Source organism: Entelurus aequoreus, linkage group LG26 (assembly GCF_033978785.1).
Source record: "Entelurus aequoreus isolate RoL-2023_Sb linkage group LG26, RoL_Eaeq_v1.1, whole genome shotgun sequence".
NCBI lineage: Eukaryota > Metazoa > Chordata > Actinopteri > Syngnathiformes > Syngnathidae > Entelurus > Entelurus aequoreus.
The window spans coordinates 36,184,526-36,202,611 of NC_084756.1; the positions used below are offsets into that span (position 1 = coordinate 36,184,526).

General features: G+C 37.6%; 2 protein-coding genes across 4 annotated transcripts in view; both read right to left on the reverse strand.

Annotated features, from left to right (window-relative positions):
* The window catches only part of arhgef3 (Rho guanine nucleotide exchange factor (GEF) 3), an 89,216-nt gene extending 85,313 nt beyond the window's left edge, over positions 1–3,903 (reverse strand). Inside the window, exon 1 of the mRNA XM_062038087.1 lies at positions 3,378–3,903. Coding sequence (XP_061894071.1) covers positions 3,378–3,412 — 35 coding nt within the window. The 5' untranslated portion in view covers positions 3,413–3,903. The remainder of the gene's footprint in view (positions 1–3,377) is intronic.
* Positions 3,904–14,864: 10,961 nt separating this feature from the next.
* The window catches only part of il17rd (interleukin 17 receptor D), a 92,298-nt gene continuing 89,076 nt past the window's right edge, over positions 14,865–18,086 (reverse strand). For 2 of the 3 annotated variants that reach the window (XM_062038003.1, XM_062038002.1), the window contains exon 16: positions 14,865–18,047. In XM_062038003.1, coding sequence (XP_061893987.1) covers positions 17,935–18,047 — 113 coding nt within the window. In that variant the 3' untranslated portion in view covers positions 14,865–17,934. The remainder of the gene's footprint in view (positions 18,048–18,086) is intronic. The other variant, XR_009824696.1, reaches the window with a different exon arrangement.

Below are 18,086 nucleotides of genomic sequence, written 5' to 3' on the forward strand. Positions count from 1 at the left end.
AGCGTGCCGGCCTGCACGAGTACATCACGTCCAAAGCCAAAAAAGCGGCAAAACACTTCTTGTGTTGGTGTTTATATCTTTCCAAGAGTGTTGATTTATTGTTCCTATATCTGATGTTTCCAGCAAGTCACATGACCCGCCCTCAGGCCCGTGTGTGTCTGTGACGCTTAATCGGAATCAAATTGGACTTTAAATGGGGGAAACAAATCCAGACACGCTAATAAAAGCCATCAGTTTCATCCTCCAACATGCCTGGAGGGGATCATCACAGAAGTAATGACCCACTTTTTTATTGCTGGTTTACTCCCTTCTTTACAGTACGAGCGTGACCCCGCCCACTTGCCTGTGATTGGCCAGCACACGCCCACCAATCACAGCTCGTATTTCGTTTCATGACTCATCAGCACGGTCTCTGCTGGCGTAGTAGATTGTTTCTGGAGAAGTGAAGTGAATTATATTTATATAGCGCTTTTCTCTAGTGACTCAAAGCACTTTACATAGTGAAAGCCAATATCTAAGTTACATTTTTAAAGCAGTGTGGGTGGCACTGGGAGCAGGTGGGTGAAGTGTCTAGGTTGGCAGAAGCGGGGATCGAACCCGGAACCCGGAAGTTGCTGGCACAGGCACTCTACCAACCGAGCTATACCACCCGGTATAGGACAAACATGACACCAAACTTCCTAATTGTTAGAAATCCTGCAGTTTCTATTAAACATGCTTCACTAATGACAGGATTTGGCAAGCGTCGTTTTGTCCTACTAATATCGCCGGTCCTTGAACTCACCGTAGTTTGTTTACATGTATAACTTTCTCAGACTTTATCAATGTTTATTAATTTCACACTATATGTTAGATCCACTATGGACTGGACTCTCACTATTATGTTAGATCCACTATGGACTGGACTCTCACACTATTATGTTAGATCCACTATGGACTGGACTCTCACACTATTATGTTAGATCCACTATGGACTGGACTCTCACACTATTATGTTAGATCCACTATGGACTGGACTCTCACACTATTATGTTAGATCCACTATGGACTGGACTCTCACACTATTATGTTAGATCCACTATGGACTGGACTCTCACACTATTATGTTAGATCCACTATGGACTGGACTCTCACACTATTATGTTAGATCCACTATGGACTGGACTCTCACACTATTATGTTAGATCCACTATGGACTGGACTCTCACACTATTATGTTAGATCCACTATGGACTGGACTCTCACACTATTGTTAGATCCACTATGGACTGGACTCTCACACTATTATGTTAGATCCACTATGGACTGGACTCTCACTATTATGTTAGATCCACTATGGACTGGACTCTCACACTATTATGTTAGATCCACTATGGACTGGACTCTCTCACTATTATGTTAGATCCACTATGGACTGGACTCTCACTATTATGTTAGATCCACTATGGACTGGACTCTCACTATTATGTTAGATCCACTATGGACTGGACTCTCACACTATTATGTTAGATCCACTATGGACTGGACTCTCACTATTATGTTAGTTCCACTATGGACTGGACTTTCACACTATTATGTTAGATCCACTATGGACTGGACTCACACTATTATGTTAGATCCACTATGGACTGGACTCTCACTATTATGTTAGATCCATTATGGACTGGACTCACACTATTATGTTAGATCCACTATGGACTGGACTCTCACTATTATGTTGGATCCACTATGGACTGGACTCTCACAATATTATGTTAGATCCACTATGGACTGGACTCTCACTATTATGTTAGATCCACTATGGACTGGACTCTCACACTATTATGTTAGATCCACTATGGACTGGACTCTCACTATTATGTTAGATCCACTATGGACTGGACTCTCACTATAATGTTAGATCCACTATGGACTGGACTCTCACTATTATGTTAGATCCACTATGGACTGGACTCTCACTATTATGTTAGATCCACTATGGACTGGACTCTCACTATTATGTTAGATCCACTATGGACTGGACTCTCACTATTATGTTAGATCCACTATGGACTGGACTCTCTCACTATTATGTTAGATCCACTATGGACTGACTCTCACTATTATGTTAGATCCACTATGGACTGGACTCTCACTATTATGTTAGATCCACTATGGACTGGACTCTCACTATTATGTTAGATCCACTATGGACTGGACTCTCACACTATTATGTTAGATCCACTATGGTCTGGACTCTCACAATATTATGTTAGATCCACTATGGATTGGACTCTCACTATTATGTTAGATCCACTATGGACTGGACTCTCACTATTATGTTAGATCCACTATGGACTGGACTTTCACAATATTATGTTAGATCCACTATGGACTGGACTCTCACACTATTATGTTAGATCCACTATGGACTGGACTCTCACACTATTATGTTAGATCCACTATGGACTGGACTCTCACACTATTATGTTAGATCCACTATGGACTGGACTCTCACTATTATGTTAGATCCACTATGGACTGGACTCTCACTATTATGTTAGATCCACTATGGACTGGACTCTCACACTATTATGTTAGATCCACTATGGACTGGACTCTCACACTATTATGTTAGATCCACTATGGACTGGACTCTCACACTATTATGTTAGAGCCACTATGGACTGGACTCTCACACTATTATGTTAGATCCACTATGGACTGGACTCTCACACTATTATGTTAGATCCACTATGGACTGGACTCTCACAATATTATGTTAGATCCACTATGGACTGGACTCTCACACTATTATGTTAGATCCACTATGGACTGGACTCTCACACTATTATGTTAACAGGGAAGTCAGCCTAAGCAGGGAAGCCTGGGCTTCCCTGCTTAGGCTGCTGCCCCCGCGACCCGACCTCGGATAAGCGGAAGAAGATGGATGGATGTATACTATGCAAATGTGTAAACAGCGTATCAGTAACGAGCAATCTGATTGGAGGCTTGGTAAGTGCTATGATTTGCATTATTTTGGGTACAAATAAAAGTGTTTAGGGCAGAGAAAAGTATGAAAATAAGAAGATAGCATGTGTAAAGTCACAGAAGTAAGAAGTAAGAAGATAGCATGTGTAAAGTCACAGAAGTAAGAAGCTAGCATGTTAAAGTCACAGAAGTAAGAAGTAATAAGCTAGCATGTTAAAGTCACAGAAGTATAGCTGACAGGAGTTAGCAACAGGCTGCCATGTTGGAACATGTGTGTTTGTGTTGACTCGTCACTAGCTCGTCAGAACACACAAGTAAGTCAAACACAAGTTGTTAACCGGGGAAATATATTCTTGTCAGCATCGATGTTGTGTTTAAAGGAATAAAAGTGTTGTGAGTGTGCACACCTGGACTGAGGCTGCCGTCCATCACCTGCCTGCATCGGACCGCAGCTCCTCCTCGCCCGGAGCCCCCCCGAGCCGCCGACAAAAACAACAACAAAACACCGGGAAAAAGAGGCTACCGGCGAGAGAACATAAACAAAAGGTTTGGTGACGGCGGGTCAAAGTCAAAGTTTAGTCCAAAAGTCCGCCCTGCTGAGGAGAAGAAATAAAAAAAAGGAGTGACTCAACCGAGAAGCACCTTGTTCGGCCAGTCAAGTCAGCTGCAGGGAGGAGAGACCACTTCCGGTAAGGCTTGTCAAAGTAAGAGCACGAAACTTCGTTTGCGCCTTCTGAATTTTTGAACGTTCATTCGCATCAATCGATCCACTTTATTTGTAAAAGCACATTTAAACAACAGAAATGTGTCCAAAGGACTGCACAACAATATTAAAAACAATATTCAAATATTATCCTTAGCTCCACCAACGACTGAATAAAAACAAAAAACAAAAATAAATATAAAACCAATATAAAAATAAATATGATTAAAAACGATTTTAAAGGGTGAAACTAGAGATGTCCGATAATATCGGCCTGCCGATATCATCGGCCGAAAAATGCTTTAAAATGTAATATCGGAAATTGTCGGTATCGTTTTTTTTTATTACCGATATCGTTTTTTGTTTTTTTTATTGTTTTTGTTTTTTATTAAATCAACATACAAAACACAAGATACACTTACAATTAGTGCACCAACCCAAAAAACCTCCCTCCCCCATTTACTCATTCAATCCAATCCACTTTATTTATATAGCACATTTAAACAACAAAAATGTTTCCAAAGTGCTGCACAACAATATTAAAAACAATATCAAAAACAATAATCAAATATTATCCTTAGCTCCACCAATGACTGAATAAAAACAACAAATAAAAAAATATATAAAACCAATATAAAAACAAATATGAATACAAATTATTTTAAAGGGAAAAAGCAATTAAAACAGTAAATAAAATCAAAATGTATAAAAAACACGGAGGACAACAGAGGACCACACAACTCACGTAGTGTTAAAAGCCAAAGAATAAAAGTGGGTCTTAAGACGAGACTTAAAACACAAAAAGGTTGTTTCTTTCTGTTATTAATATTCTGCTTCCTACATTATATATCAATATATATCAATACAGTCTGCAAGGGATACAGTCCGTAAGCACACATGATTGTGCGTGCTGCTGGTCCACTAATAGTACTAACCTTTAACACTTAATTTTACTCATTTTCATTCATTACTAGTTTTTATATTGTTTTACTTTATTTTTTATTCAAGAAAATGTTTTTAATTTATTTATTTATTTTATTTTATGATTTTTTTTCAAAAGGACCTTATCTTCACCATACCTGGTTGTCCAAATTAGGCATAATAATGTGTTAATTACACGACTGTATATATCGGTATCGGTTGATATCGGTATCAGTAATTAAGAGTTGGACAATATCGGAATATCGGATATCGGCAAAAAAGCCATTATCGGACATCCCTAGGTAAAACCAATTAAAACAATAAATAGAAATCAAAATGTTAAAAACCCAGAGGACCACACAACTCACGTAGTGTTAAAAGCCAAAGAATAAAAGTGGGTCTTAAGACGAGACTTAAAACAAATCAAACTATCAACACACTAACATATTATTTATTAATTCTGCTTTATTGAGACTACAGAAGCTAGTAAAGTTACAGACATTGTGTGTTATGTTTAAGGCTCAAAGTCAAACATTACCAGCAAATGTACAACAAATGTTTGTCATCACTTCTGAGAATAGAATAGAATAGAACAGAGTTTTATTGTCATTATTACACTGAACAGGTTCAAAGAGCAACAAAATTGGAGCAGATCCCCTAAAGTGCATACACAATAATTTAGTAATATAAATAGTAAAAAAAATAAAATAATAATAATACATTTTATTTAGTATAGCGCTTTTCAGAGCACTCAAAGATGCTTTACAGGATAAAAAATGTAAATATAAAACAGTTTAAAATAATAATATAAAATACAGGAAATATAAAAGCAGTACATTGTAAAATACATAATAATACAGGACATTTACAACACCGCCTGGTATTAAGAATGCGAATCCACGCCACCTGAAGTAGAGGCAAGTGTGCTAACCACTAGGCTAAAAGCCTATCATGCACTTTATTGGGTGTCATTTTGAATTTTTTTCATGGTGTTTGGATGTTTTTCATAATATCCACAAAGTTCAGTGAGCAGGTTGTGTTATGTGTGATCGCGTGTTGAACATAAGTTAGCTGCATTTTTTTTGCACCATGACTTGGGAAGGTTGTTTGGATTGTGGCATATAAGTAAATGCTGTGCTTTTCTAAAAAAAAGTTAATTGATCTGATCTACTCACATTGTCCACAAGGTGGCAGCAAATATGTAGCATTCAGGGACCGCCTGGTATTTAGGATGCGAACCCACGCTGCCCGAATTAGAGGTAAGTGTGCTAACCACTAGGCTAAAAGCCCATCATGCACTTTAATGGGTGTCATTTAGAATTTTTTCATGGTGTTTGGATGTTTTTCATAATATCTAAAAGTTCAGTGAGCAGGTTGTGTTATGTGTGATCGCGTGTTGAACATAAGTTTCCAGCATTTTTTTTTTTTGCACCATGACTAGGGAAGGTTGTTTGGATTGTGGCATATAAGTTAATGCTGTGCTTTTCTGAAAAAAAGTGAATTGATGTGATTTACTCACATTTTCCACAAGGTGGCAGCAAATATGTAGCATTCAGGGACCGCCTGGTATTTAGGATGCGAACCCACGCTGCCCGAATTAGAGGTAAATGTGCTAACCACTGGGCTAAAAGCCCATCATTCACTCTATTGGGTGTCATTTCGAATTTTTTCATGGTGTTTGGATGTTTTTCATAATATCCACAAAGTTCAGTGAGCAGGTTGTGTTATGTGTGATCGCGTGTTGAACATAAGTTAGCTGCATTTTTTTTTTTTTGCACCATGACTAGGGAAGGTTGTTTGGATGGTGGCATATAAATTAATGCTGTGCTTTTCTGAAAAAAAGTTAATTGATCTGATTTACTCACATTGTCCACAAGGTGGCAGCAAACATGTAGCATTCAGGGACCGCCTGGTATTTAGGACGCGAACCCACGCTGCCCGAATTAGAGGTAAGTGTGCTAACCACTAGGCTAAAAGCCCATCATTCACTCTATTGGGTGTCATTTCGAATTTTTTCATGGTGTTTGGATGTTTTTTATAATATCCACAAAGTTCAGTGAGCAGGTTGTGTTATGTGTGATCGCGTGTTGAACATAAGTTTCCAGCATTTTTTTTTTTTGCACCATGACTAGGGAAGGTTGTTTAGATTGTGGCATATAAGTTAATGCTGTGCTTTTCTGAAAAAAAGTTAATTCATCTGATTTACTCGCATTGTCCACAAGGTGGCAGCAAATATGTAGCATTCAGGGACCGCCTGGTATTTAGGATGCAAACCCACGCTGCCCGAATTAGAGGTAAGTGTGCTAACCACTAGGCTAAAAGCCCATCATGCACTTTATTGGGTGTCATTTTGAAATGTTTTCATGGTGTTTGGACGTTTTTCATAATATTCACAAAGTTCAGTGAGCAGGTTGTGTTATGTGTGACCATGTGCGTTGAACATAAGTTAGCTGCATTTTTTTTTTTGCACCATGACTAGGGAAGGTTGTTTGGATTGTGGCATATAAGTTAATGCTGTGCTTTTCTGAAAAAAAGTTAATTGATCCGATTTACTCACATTGTCCACAAGGTGGCAGCAAATATGTAGCATTCAGGGACCGCCTGGTATTTAGGACGCAAACCCACGCTGCCCGAATTAGAGGTAAGTGTGCTAACCACTAGGGTAAAAGCCCATCATTCACTCTATTGGGTGTCATTTCGAATTTTTTCATGGTGTTTGGACGTTTTTCCATAACATCCACAAAGTTCAGTGAGCAGGTTGTGTTATGTGTGATCACGTGTTGAACATAAGTTAGCTGCATTTTTTTTATTTTTTTTTGCACCATGACTAGGGAAGGTTATTTGGATTGTGGCATATAATGCTGTGCTTTTCTGAAAAAAAGTGAATTGATCTGATTTACTCACATTGTCCACAAGGTGGCAGCAAACATGTAGTATTCAGGGACCGCCTGGTATTTAGGACGCAAACCCACGCTGCCCGAATTAGAGGCAAGTGTGCTAAAAGCCCACCATGCACTCTAGTGGATTAAAATGGGTGTCATTTAGAATTTGTTCATGGTGTTTGGACGTTTTTCACAAAGTTCATTGAGCAGGTTGTGTTATGTGTGACCGTGTGTGTTGGCCTTTGTTAGTTGCATTTTCTTTTTTTGCACCATGACTAGGGAAGGTTGTTTGGATTGTGGCATATAAGTAAACACTGAAGGTCATTGATCTGATGTACTCACATTGTCCACAAGGTGGCAGCAAATAGAGTATTCAAAGACCACCTGGCTCCTGCTCCTTACTGGGCTTCTGTTGCCGGAGACTTCCACTGAGCGGGTGGTGCCATCTTCTTGCCTGTTGTTTCCTCCTGTCTGGGACTCTTGCTAGTCCTCCTCGGCTTCTCTCTTTGCGTCGTGTCCAGCCTCAGGTTGGAACCCTCCATGCATTGTGAGGACTTCGGAGCTTTGGTATCAGTGGCTTGCATTTCTTCCAGTGTTCGGGGTATAATGCCAGCGGGGTATCTGATTACTGGCAGGGCACTGCTGTTAATTGTCTCTATCTTTTTCCAGCCATTCAGCTGGCTTTTCAGAATCCGCCTCACCCTCCGAAGGTATTTGGGTGCCTCCTCATGGTCGGCTTGTCGGACTCCCCAGGTATTTGCATCTGTCCCGTACGCCTTCAGACAGTGGCAATCGTCTAGATATCATTCGCTCGACATTCCAATGTGGTTACTGCATATTCTTGAGAACCGGCGAGTCAATGTCAAAGTGGTTCTTGGCATGCTTGAAATGGTGCACAGCAGGACTAATCAAGCTTTCATTCGGCCCACTGACTGACTGGTTGATCATGTCTGCAGTACTCCCGCCACCCCGCAGGGGGGCAACGACGAGGCATATGTGAGACAGTGACGCAGCACTGGGGTGAGTAGAAGAAGACTAAATAAATATAAAAATAATAACAATAAATTGCAAAAATCGGACCTTTTACGCCAGTGGTCCCCAACCATCGGGCTGCGGACCGATTGGTACCGGGCCGCACAAGAAATAAAAAAAAATAAAAAAAATTGTTTTTATTTTTTATTAAATCATCATAAAAAACACAATGTATACATTATGTATCAATATAGATCAATACAGTCTGCAGGGATACAGTCCGTAAGCACACATGATTGTATTAATTTATGTAAAAAAAAAAAATTTAAATTTTTTATTATTATTTTTTTTTTAAATAAACCCCCCCCCCCAAATTTTCCACATTTTCCAAATTTTCAAGCGTTGACCGGTCCGCAGCTACAAAAAGGTTGGCGACCACTGTTTTACGCGACGGACACACTGATCCGGACAAGCAGCAACAATGTTAGAAATGACATAAATGTCGATTTATGAAAATAAAAACCTACATTTTCTAATTAGCTTAATCATTTTAGGTTGTCAATTAAATCTTGGGAAATGACTAAAAAATACAAAAGCCCTTAAATTGATTTTAGTTATTGCAGAAATGTAAAGGCCTACTGAAAGCCACTACTAGCGACCACGCAGTCTGATAGTTTATATATCAATGATGAAATCTTAACATTGCAACACATGCCAATACGGCCGGGTTAACTTATAAAGTGACATTTTAAATTTCCCGCTAAACTTCCGGTTGAAAACGTCTATGTATGATGACGTATGCGCGTGACGTCACTAGTTAAACAGAAGTATTGGTACCCCATTGAAGCCAATACAAAAAGCTCTGTTTTCATCGCAAAATTCCACAGTATTCTGGACATCTGTGTTGGTGAATCTTTTGCAATTTGTTTAATGAACAATGGAGACTGCAAAGAAGAAAGCTGTAGGTGGGATCGGTGTATTAGCGGCTGGCTGCAGTAACACAACCAGGAGGACTTTGACTTGGATAGCAGACGCGCTATCCGACGCTAGCCACCGACCGCATGGATGATCGGGTGAAGTCCTTCGTCGCGCCGTCGATCGCTGGAACGCAGGTGAGCACGGGTGTTGATGAGCAGATGAGGGCTGGCTGGCGTAGGTGGATAGCTAATGTTTTTAGCATAGCTCTGTGAGGTCCCGTTGCTAAGTTAGCTTCAATGGCGTCGTTAGCAACAGCATTGTTAAGCTTCGCCAGGCTGGAAAGCATTAACCGTGTATTTACATGTACATGGTTTAATAGTGTTGTTGATCTTGTCTATCCTTCCAGTCAGGGATTTATTTCTTTAGTTTCTATCTGCAGTTAAGCCCGATGCTATCACGTTAGCTCCGTAGCTAAAGTGCTTCGCCGATGTATTGTCGTGGAGATAAAAGTCACTGTGAATGTCCATTTCGCGTTCTCGACTCTCATTTTCAAGAGGATATAGTATCCCAGGTGGTTTAAAATACAAATCCGTGATCCACAATAGAAAAAGGAGAGAGTGTGGAATCCAATGAGCCAGCTTGTACCTAAGTTACGGTCAGAGCGAAAAAAGATACGTCCTGCACTGCACTCTAGTCCTTCACTCTCACGTTCCTCATCCACGAATCTTTCATCCTGGCTCAAATTAATGGGGTAATCGTCGCTTTCTCGGTCCGAATCGCTCTCGCTGCTGGTGTAAACAATGGGGAAATGTGAGCAGCCTTTCAACCTGTGACGTCACGCTACTTCCGGTACATGCAAGGCTTTTTTTTTATCAGCGACCAAAACTTTATCGTCGATGTTCTCTACTAAATCCTTTCAGCAAAAATATGGCAATATCGCGAAATGATCAAGTATGACACATAGAATGGATCTGCTATCCCCGTTTAAATAAAGAAAAAATCATTTCAGTAGGTCTTTAAAGTGAATTAGATTATTCTATTTTGTATTATCATTTATTATTATTTTTTATATTGTATTTGCTTTAGTTTTCTTTCCTTTGCGTGTTTTGCGAAAGACAGAATTTGCTCAACCTGATGGATGTTGGAAATTGTTTAGAATTGTTGAAAGTGCCTTGGTTTTTATGTACATTGAGAATATATGTTTGTATTGCATAGGAGAGTTTTAACTCGCACTGACAGTGGGTTTCTGAAGTGTTCCTGAGCCCATGTGGTGATATCCTTTACACACGGATGTGGCTTTTTGATGCAGTACCGCCTGAGGGATCCAAGGTGTGTAATATCATGGCTTACGTGCAGTGATTTCTCCAGATTTTCTGACCCTTTTGATGATATCACGGAGCGTAGATGGTGAAATCCCTCAATTCCTTGCAATAAGCTGGTTGAGAAATGTTGTTCTTACCTAATTTGCTCAGGCATTTGTTGACAAAGTGGTGACCCTCGCCCCCGTCCTTGTTTGTGAATGACTGGTCATTTCATGGAATCTACTTTTATACCCAATCATGGCACCCACCTGTTCCCAATTTGCCTGTTCACCTGTGGGATGTTCCAAATAAGTGTTTGATGAGCATTCCTCCACTTTATCAGTCTTTTTTGCCACTTTTGCCAGCTTTTTTAGAAACATGTTGCTGGCATCAAATTCCAAATGAGCTAATATTTGCAAAAAAATAGCAAAATTTACCAGTTGGAACATGAAAAAATGGGAGTCATTACCTCCCTGCTTGGCACTCAGCATCAAGGGTTGGAATTGGGGGTTGAATCACCAAAAATGATTCCCGGGCGCGGCCACCGCTGCTGCTCACTGCTCCCCTCACCTCCCAGGGAGTGATCGAGGGTGACGGGTCAAATGCAGAGGATAATCTCACCAATGTGTGTGACAATCATTAGGACTTATAAGTATCTTGTCTTTGCAGTCTATCGGCTCTAAAATATAACCTCTAGCGTACCATTATTTTGAAGGGCTGCCGACCTCTGAGCGGCTTCTGTTGTCTTAAGCGGCGCCGCCTCAAAGCTCACACACAATGCAGCTGTCTGACACTCTTCTCTTCAGGCAAAGGAGTGTCGCTCACTGGAGGGAAGCAATCTCAGTCTGCAAAGACAAGATTGGCAAACAACTCTCGACCTTGGCAAACAAACACAAACTGTTGTCTGGTGTAAGAAGACACTTTAGATCAGTGGTCCCCAACCAAAAAAAAAATTAAATTAAATCAACATAAAAAAACAATATATACATTATATATCAATATAAATCAATACAGTCTGCAGGGATACAGTCCGTAAGCACACATGATTGTATTTATTTATGACAAAAAAAAATACTAATAATAATTTTTTATTTTTTTTTACTACCCCTCCTCCCCCCGGTCCGTGGGACAAATTTTCAAGCATTGACCGGTCCGCAAGTACTAAAAGGTAGGGGACCACTGGTTTAGATCACTCAAATATTTAACACTGAATTAGTCATCCTAGTCTTGATTTTATTCATGTTCCATCTACTTGCAGTTAAACAGGATGAACCTTGTCAATGCTATAAAAACATGTGTTGATCACAAAGATTATTACCAAGTTACAAAAATATATGCTACAAAACTGATACAAATATGCAGTGCTAAAATAAATAAATTCCAACTAAATGAATGATAGAAAATAATCATATTATTAATAATCATATTATCATATTATCAATAATAATCATATTATTTCTTGAAATAAAATGAATGTACAAATGAAAATACAGCGTTAGCTCATTTCTATGACGTCAGCTCCAGACTTCTTCTGTTTGTTTGGGCTCGTCATTACTGCCACAAGTGGTAGAAAAGTGTACTACAACGGAGTATTACTCGATCATTACCGGACGACACAAACTGTCCACGCATAAAAAAAGAATTAGAACTTTACTTTAAAACGTTTTCTACCTCCGACAACCAAAAAGCTGTGAAAACGATGATGCTGTGCTACAAATTTGGATTATTTACGGAACTTGTGTGAGCCTATGGCTTTAAACTTTGTTACATACATACATATATATATATATATATATACATATATATATATATATATATATATATATATATATATATATACATATATATATATATATATATATATATATATATATATATATATTGCATTCTAGTTTACAACCCCCTGGCGCTCCTTTCTACTGTTTTTGTACTTGTTTTGATTATTATTATTTCTTTGCTTGTATGTTTATGTTGAATATTATAAATAAAAGGTTTATAAAATAATACAAAATAAAAAAAACCTTTCCACGCACGCGCAAAGACTATTTATTGCTATTTTCGTCCAGGCCGTCACTGTTACCTTGGTTTTCTTTTTTGTCATCTTTATTTGAATGAAAATATCATATAAAAGATTGCATGCAAAACAAACATTGCTTAAGCATGATCTATTTTGAAACCGCACAGAAACCTGAAAGATGTGCTCACTCAGCAGCCTTGAAGGGGAAATACATCTTTTTTTTTTACTGCTTTGACAGTTTACATCAAATGCATCAATTCACAATACTGACAATTTAAAAAAGTCTACTTTCAAATAATAGTAATAGGAATTGCAATGACAGAAGAGTGAAAGTTAAAAATGTGGCGATAACACTCCGTTTTTTAAATTTATTTATTTATTTTTAAATCTACCTCTTGTTTATGTTTATATTCTTGTTCCCTTTCACCCCTAAGTTATTATTTTTTTAATACAAAACATTCAATTATCACAGAAAATTACGTCACAAGGCTCCGTCGTAAAAAAAACAAACCCAAACAAGTTCAAGTTTTAAATTAATAAATGTAAGTTTCTCAATACCCGACCTGTTTTTTGTGCCTTTAACAAAGAATTAGAACTCTACATTAAATCCCTCTCTACTTCTAACAACCAAAAAGCTGTGAAAACGATGATGCTGTGTTCCAAATGTAAATTATTTACTGAACTTGTGTGAGCCTATGTCTTTACACTTTATTTATTTATATATATATATATATATATATATATATATATATATATATATATATATATATATATATATATATATATATATATATATATATATATATATATATATATATATATACACATATATATATATATATCATCAGGGGATGATGGAAAAAAAAATTATAATAAAAATAAAAAAATATCCTGATGATTGAGGGAAACCCCTCATGAAACAGGCCTGTAGAGATGAAATAGTCTTGTGATTTTTCCCACACATACATATTACGCCCTACCACGGTATCGAGCACTATTTTTTGGGATAATCTAATTAAGACATATATATATATATATATATAATATATATATTAATATATATATATATGAAAATAATAATAATAATAATAATAATCTAATTAAGACATATATATATATATATATATAATATATATATTAATATATTTATATATATATATATATATATATATATATATATATATATATATATATATATATATATATATATATATATATATATATATATATATATGTCTTAATTAGATTATAAAAAAAAAATAAAAAATAGTGCTCGATACCGTGGTAGAGCGTAATATGTATGTGTGGGAAAAAATCACAAGACTATTTCATCTCTACAGGCCTGTTTCATGAGGGGTTTTCCTCAATCATCAGGATATTTCTGATCTCCTGATGATTGAGGAAACCCTCATGAAACAGGCCTGTAGAGATGAAATAGTCTTGTGATTTTTTTCCCACACATATATATATATATATATATATATATATATATATATATATATGTGAATGAATGATGGGTTTTTAACATGTAAAGCGACTTTGGGTACTTAGAAAAGCGCTATATAAATCCCAGGTATTATATATATATATATATATATATATATATATATATATATATATATATATATATATATATATATATATATATATATATATATATATATATATATATATATATATATATATATATATATATATATACATATATATACATATATATATATATATATACATACATACATACATACATACATACATATATATATATATACATATATATACTGTATATATATACACTTTACAACCCACCGGCGCTGTTTTTTATTGTTTTTGTACTAATTTTGATTATTTTCATTTCTCAATTGTTTGTAAATGTTGCAATTTATAAAGGTTTATAAAATAAAAAAATATAAAAAACAAGTTCAGGAAGTGACGTGATCTTGGTGCATGCGTAAACCGATCGTGTCTTCCGGTGCTGATCGAGTTTTTTGGGTTTTTTTCCAAAACAATTAGATAACAGTAGAATATAAGAATTCCAATGACGTAAATCAAGTGTTTTGCTGTAATAACAAAAAGTTACACATAAATGTTACTTTATGTGTAAGGATTTTTTTTTTGGCGGCCATCTAGGGGGCGCTCACCGCCCTATGGTTAAAAAAAACACTGCTGTAGATAGCCAGTTATTTGATGGATTTCTTTATTTCCTACATTAAAAGGTACTATAAAACAGTACATTTCTAGAAAATACAGAAAAACAAACTACAATTTAAAAAAAAAACAACAACAGACATTTCCAATAAAAAAAACAGCTATTTACAAGCAGGAAATGCTGAATCTTCCCTCCCAACAAAGCGTTAAACCTGAGGTCGTCCCTTTTGTTTATGTGGGCAGGAAGCGCCTCAGTCCTTCTAAAACTGCTCCATAAAAGTCTTTAGTCATAGGACATCTAGAAGTGTGCATCAAGAGAAGAGAAGTCAGTGCCTGCAGTGGTCATCTCCTCTCCTGTTGCTCCTATGGCGGACATGTTTGTTAGCAACACTATAAGCCGAAACCCTTTCCCCAAACTTTGAACCCTGCGGCTTATACATGGGTTCTACATGTTAAGCGACTTTGGGTACTTAGAAAAGCGCTATATAAATCCCAGGTATTAGTATTATTATTATTACTTTCCGGACTATAAGCCGAAACCGTTTCCCCAAGCTTTGAACCCTGCGGCTTATACAAAGGTGCGGCTTATCTATGGATTTTTCTTCGCTGGCGGCTAAATTATGGCATGGATTAAGCAAAAAAAATCAAACCATGTACTTTAAGAAACTGTTGAAATGTAAAGTGTTTACAAAGTACAAGGAAGAAGAATCCTCAAACATATTCAACCTTATTAAAAATAAACGAGAACATCACATATGCGGTCCTCTCCAAGGTTTGTCATAGTCATTCACATCGACGTCCCACTGAGTTGTGAGTTTTTCCTTGCCCTTATGTGGGCTCTGTACCGCAGATGTCGTTGTGGCTTGTGCAGTATTTTATTCATTTTTAATTTGGTGGGTGCGTCTTATAGTCCGGTTCGGCTAATATTTGGAAACATTTATTTTATTTATTTTTAATTTGGTGGGTGCGTCTTATATACGGGTGCGTCTTATAGTCCGGTGCGGCTAATATTTGGAAACATTTATTTTTAATTTGGTGGGTGCGTCTTATATACGGGTGCGGCTAATATTTGGAAACATTTATTTAATTTATTTTTAATTTGGTGGGTGCGTCTTGTATACGGGTGCGGCTTATGTATGGAAACATCTATTTTATTTATTTTTAATTTGGTGGTTGCGTCTTATATACGGGTGCGTCTTATAGTCCGGTGCGGCTAATATTTGGAAACGTTTATTTAATTCATTTTTAATTTGGTGGGTGCGTCTTGTATACGGGTGCGGCTTATATATGGAAATATTTATTTTATTTATTTTTAATTTGGTGGTTGCGTCTTATATACGGGTGCGGCTTATAGCCCGGTGCGGCTAATATATGGAAACATTTATTTTATTTATTTATTTTTAATTTGGTGGTTGCGTCTTATGTACCGGTGTGGCTTATGGTCCGGTGCGGCTTATATATGGAAACATTTATTTTATTTATTTTTAATTTGGTTGCGTCTTATATACGGGTGCGTCTTATAGTCCGGTGCGGCTAATATTTGGAAACACTTATTTAATTTATTTTTAATTTGGTGGGTGCGTCTTGTATACGGGTGCGGCTTATAGCCCGGTGCGGCTTATATATGGAAACATTTATTTTGTTTCTTTTTAATTTGGTGGTTGCGTCTTATATACGGGTGCGGCTTATAGCCCGGTGCGGCTAATATATGGAAACGTTTATTTTATTTATTTTTAATTTGGTTGGTGCGTCTTATGTACGGGTGTGGCTTATAGTCCGGTGCGGCTAATATATGGAAACATTTACTTTATTTAGTTTTAATTTGGTGGGTGCGTCTTATATACGGATACGGCTTATAGTCCGGTGCGGCTAATATTTGGAAACATTTATTTTATTTTTAATTTGGTGGGTGCGTCTTATATACGGGTGCGGCTTATAGCCCGGTGCGGCTTATATATGGAAACATTTATTTTATTTCTTTTTAATTTGGTGGTTGCGTCTTATATACGGGTGCGGCTTATAGCCCGGTGCGGCTAATATATGGAAACATTTACTTTATTTAGTTTTAATTTGGTGGGTGCGTCTTATATACGGATACGGCTTATAGTCCGGTGCGGCTAATATTTGGAAACATTTATTTTATTTTTAATTTGGTGGGTGCGTCTTATATGCGGGTGCGTCTTATAGTCCGGTGCGGCTAATATTTGGTAACATTTATTTTATTTATTTTTTATTTGGTGGGTGCGTCTTATATACGGGTGCGGCTTATAGTCCGGTGCGGCTAATATTTGGAAACATTTATTTTATTTATTTTTAATTTGGTGGGTGCGTCTTATATACGGGTGCGGCTTATAGTCTGTTGCGGCTAATATATGGAAACATCTATTTTATTTAGTTTTAATTTGTTGGGTGTGTCTTATATACGGGTGCGGCTTATAGTCTGGTGCGGCTAATATTTGGAAGCATTTATTTTATTTATTTTTAATTTGGTGGGTGCATCTTATATGCGGGTGCAGCTTAGTCCGGTGCGGCTAATATTTGGAAACATTTATTTTTAATTTGGTGGGTACATCTTATATACGGGTGCGGCTTATAGTCCGGTGCGGCTAATATTTGGAAATATTTATTTTTTATTTGGTGGGTGAGTCTTATATATGGGTGCGGCTTATATAAGGAACCTTTTTTTGGGGGGAAAAATGTAGATTTGTGTGGGTGCGCCTTATATACGGGTGCGGCTTATAGTGGGGAAAATATGGTACTTATTAGTATTAAAAACAAAACATAAGTATCATAGTGGTGCTCCTGTCCGCAGTTGCCAGAAAAGAGCGGATTTATACAGAAAAAGTGCCTGAATGTTCTGTCCTCCAAATATGTGGCCTCCTATGAGTATCGAGCACTCACTTGTCACAAGTTGGCAGGCACGAGCGTACCTTTCTTTCTTTCATAGTGGCGGTGCCGGTGATGTCATAGTCCCAGGACCCAGTTACGGACATCCTGGCATGTTCTGAGTCACAAGACCCGGTGGAAGACATCCCATAGCTCCAGAGCTGCGTGTTCCAGTTCAGTTTGCACACAGCTGCATGCCAGAGCCTCAGGATGAGATCACAGTGCCACAGGTTCGAGTCCTCCGCTGCGCTCCAAGTGGTGCAGTTCTGCTTTGCAAACTGTGGGGGCGCTGCAGCCCAGCGACGCCACCGCCGGCGGCTCCTCATCACCTGGGGGGGGGGGGGGGGGGGGGGCAAAAAGACAAAAGG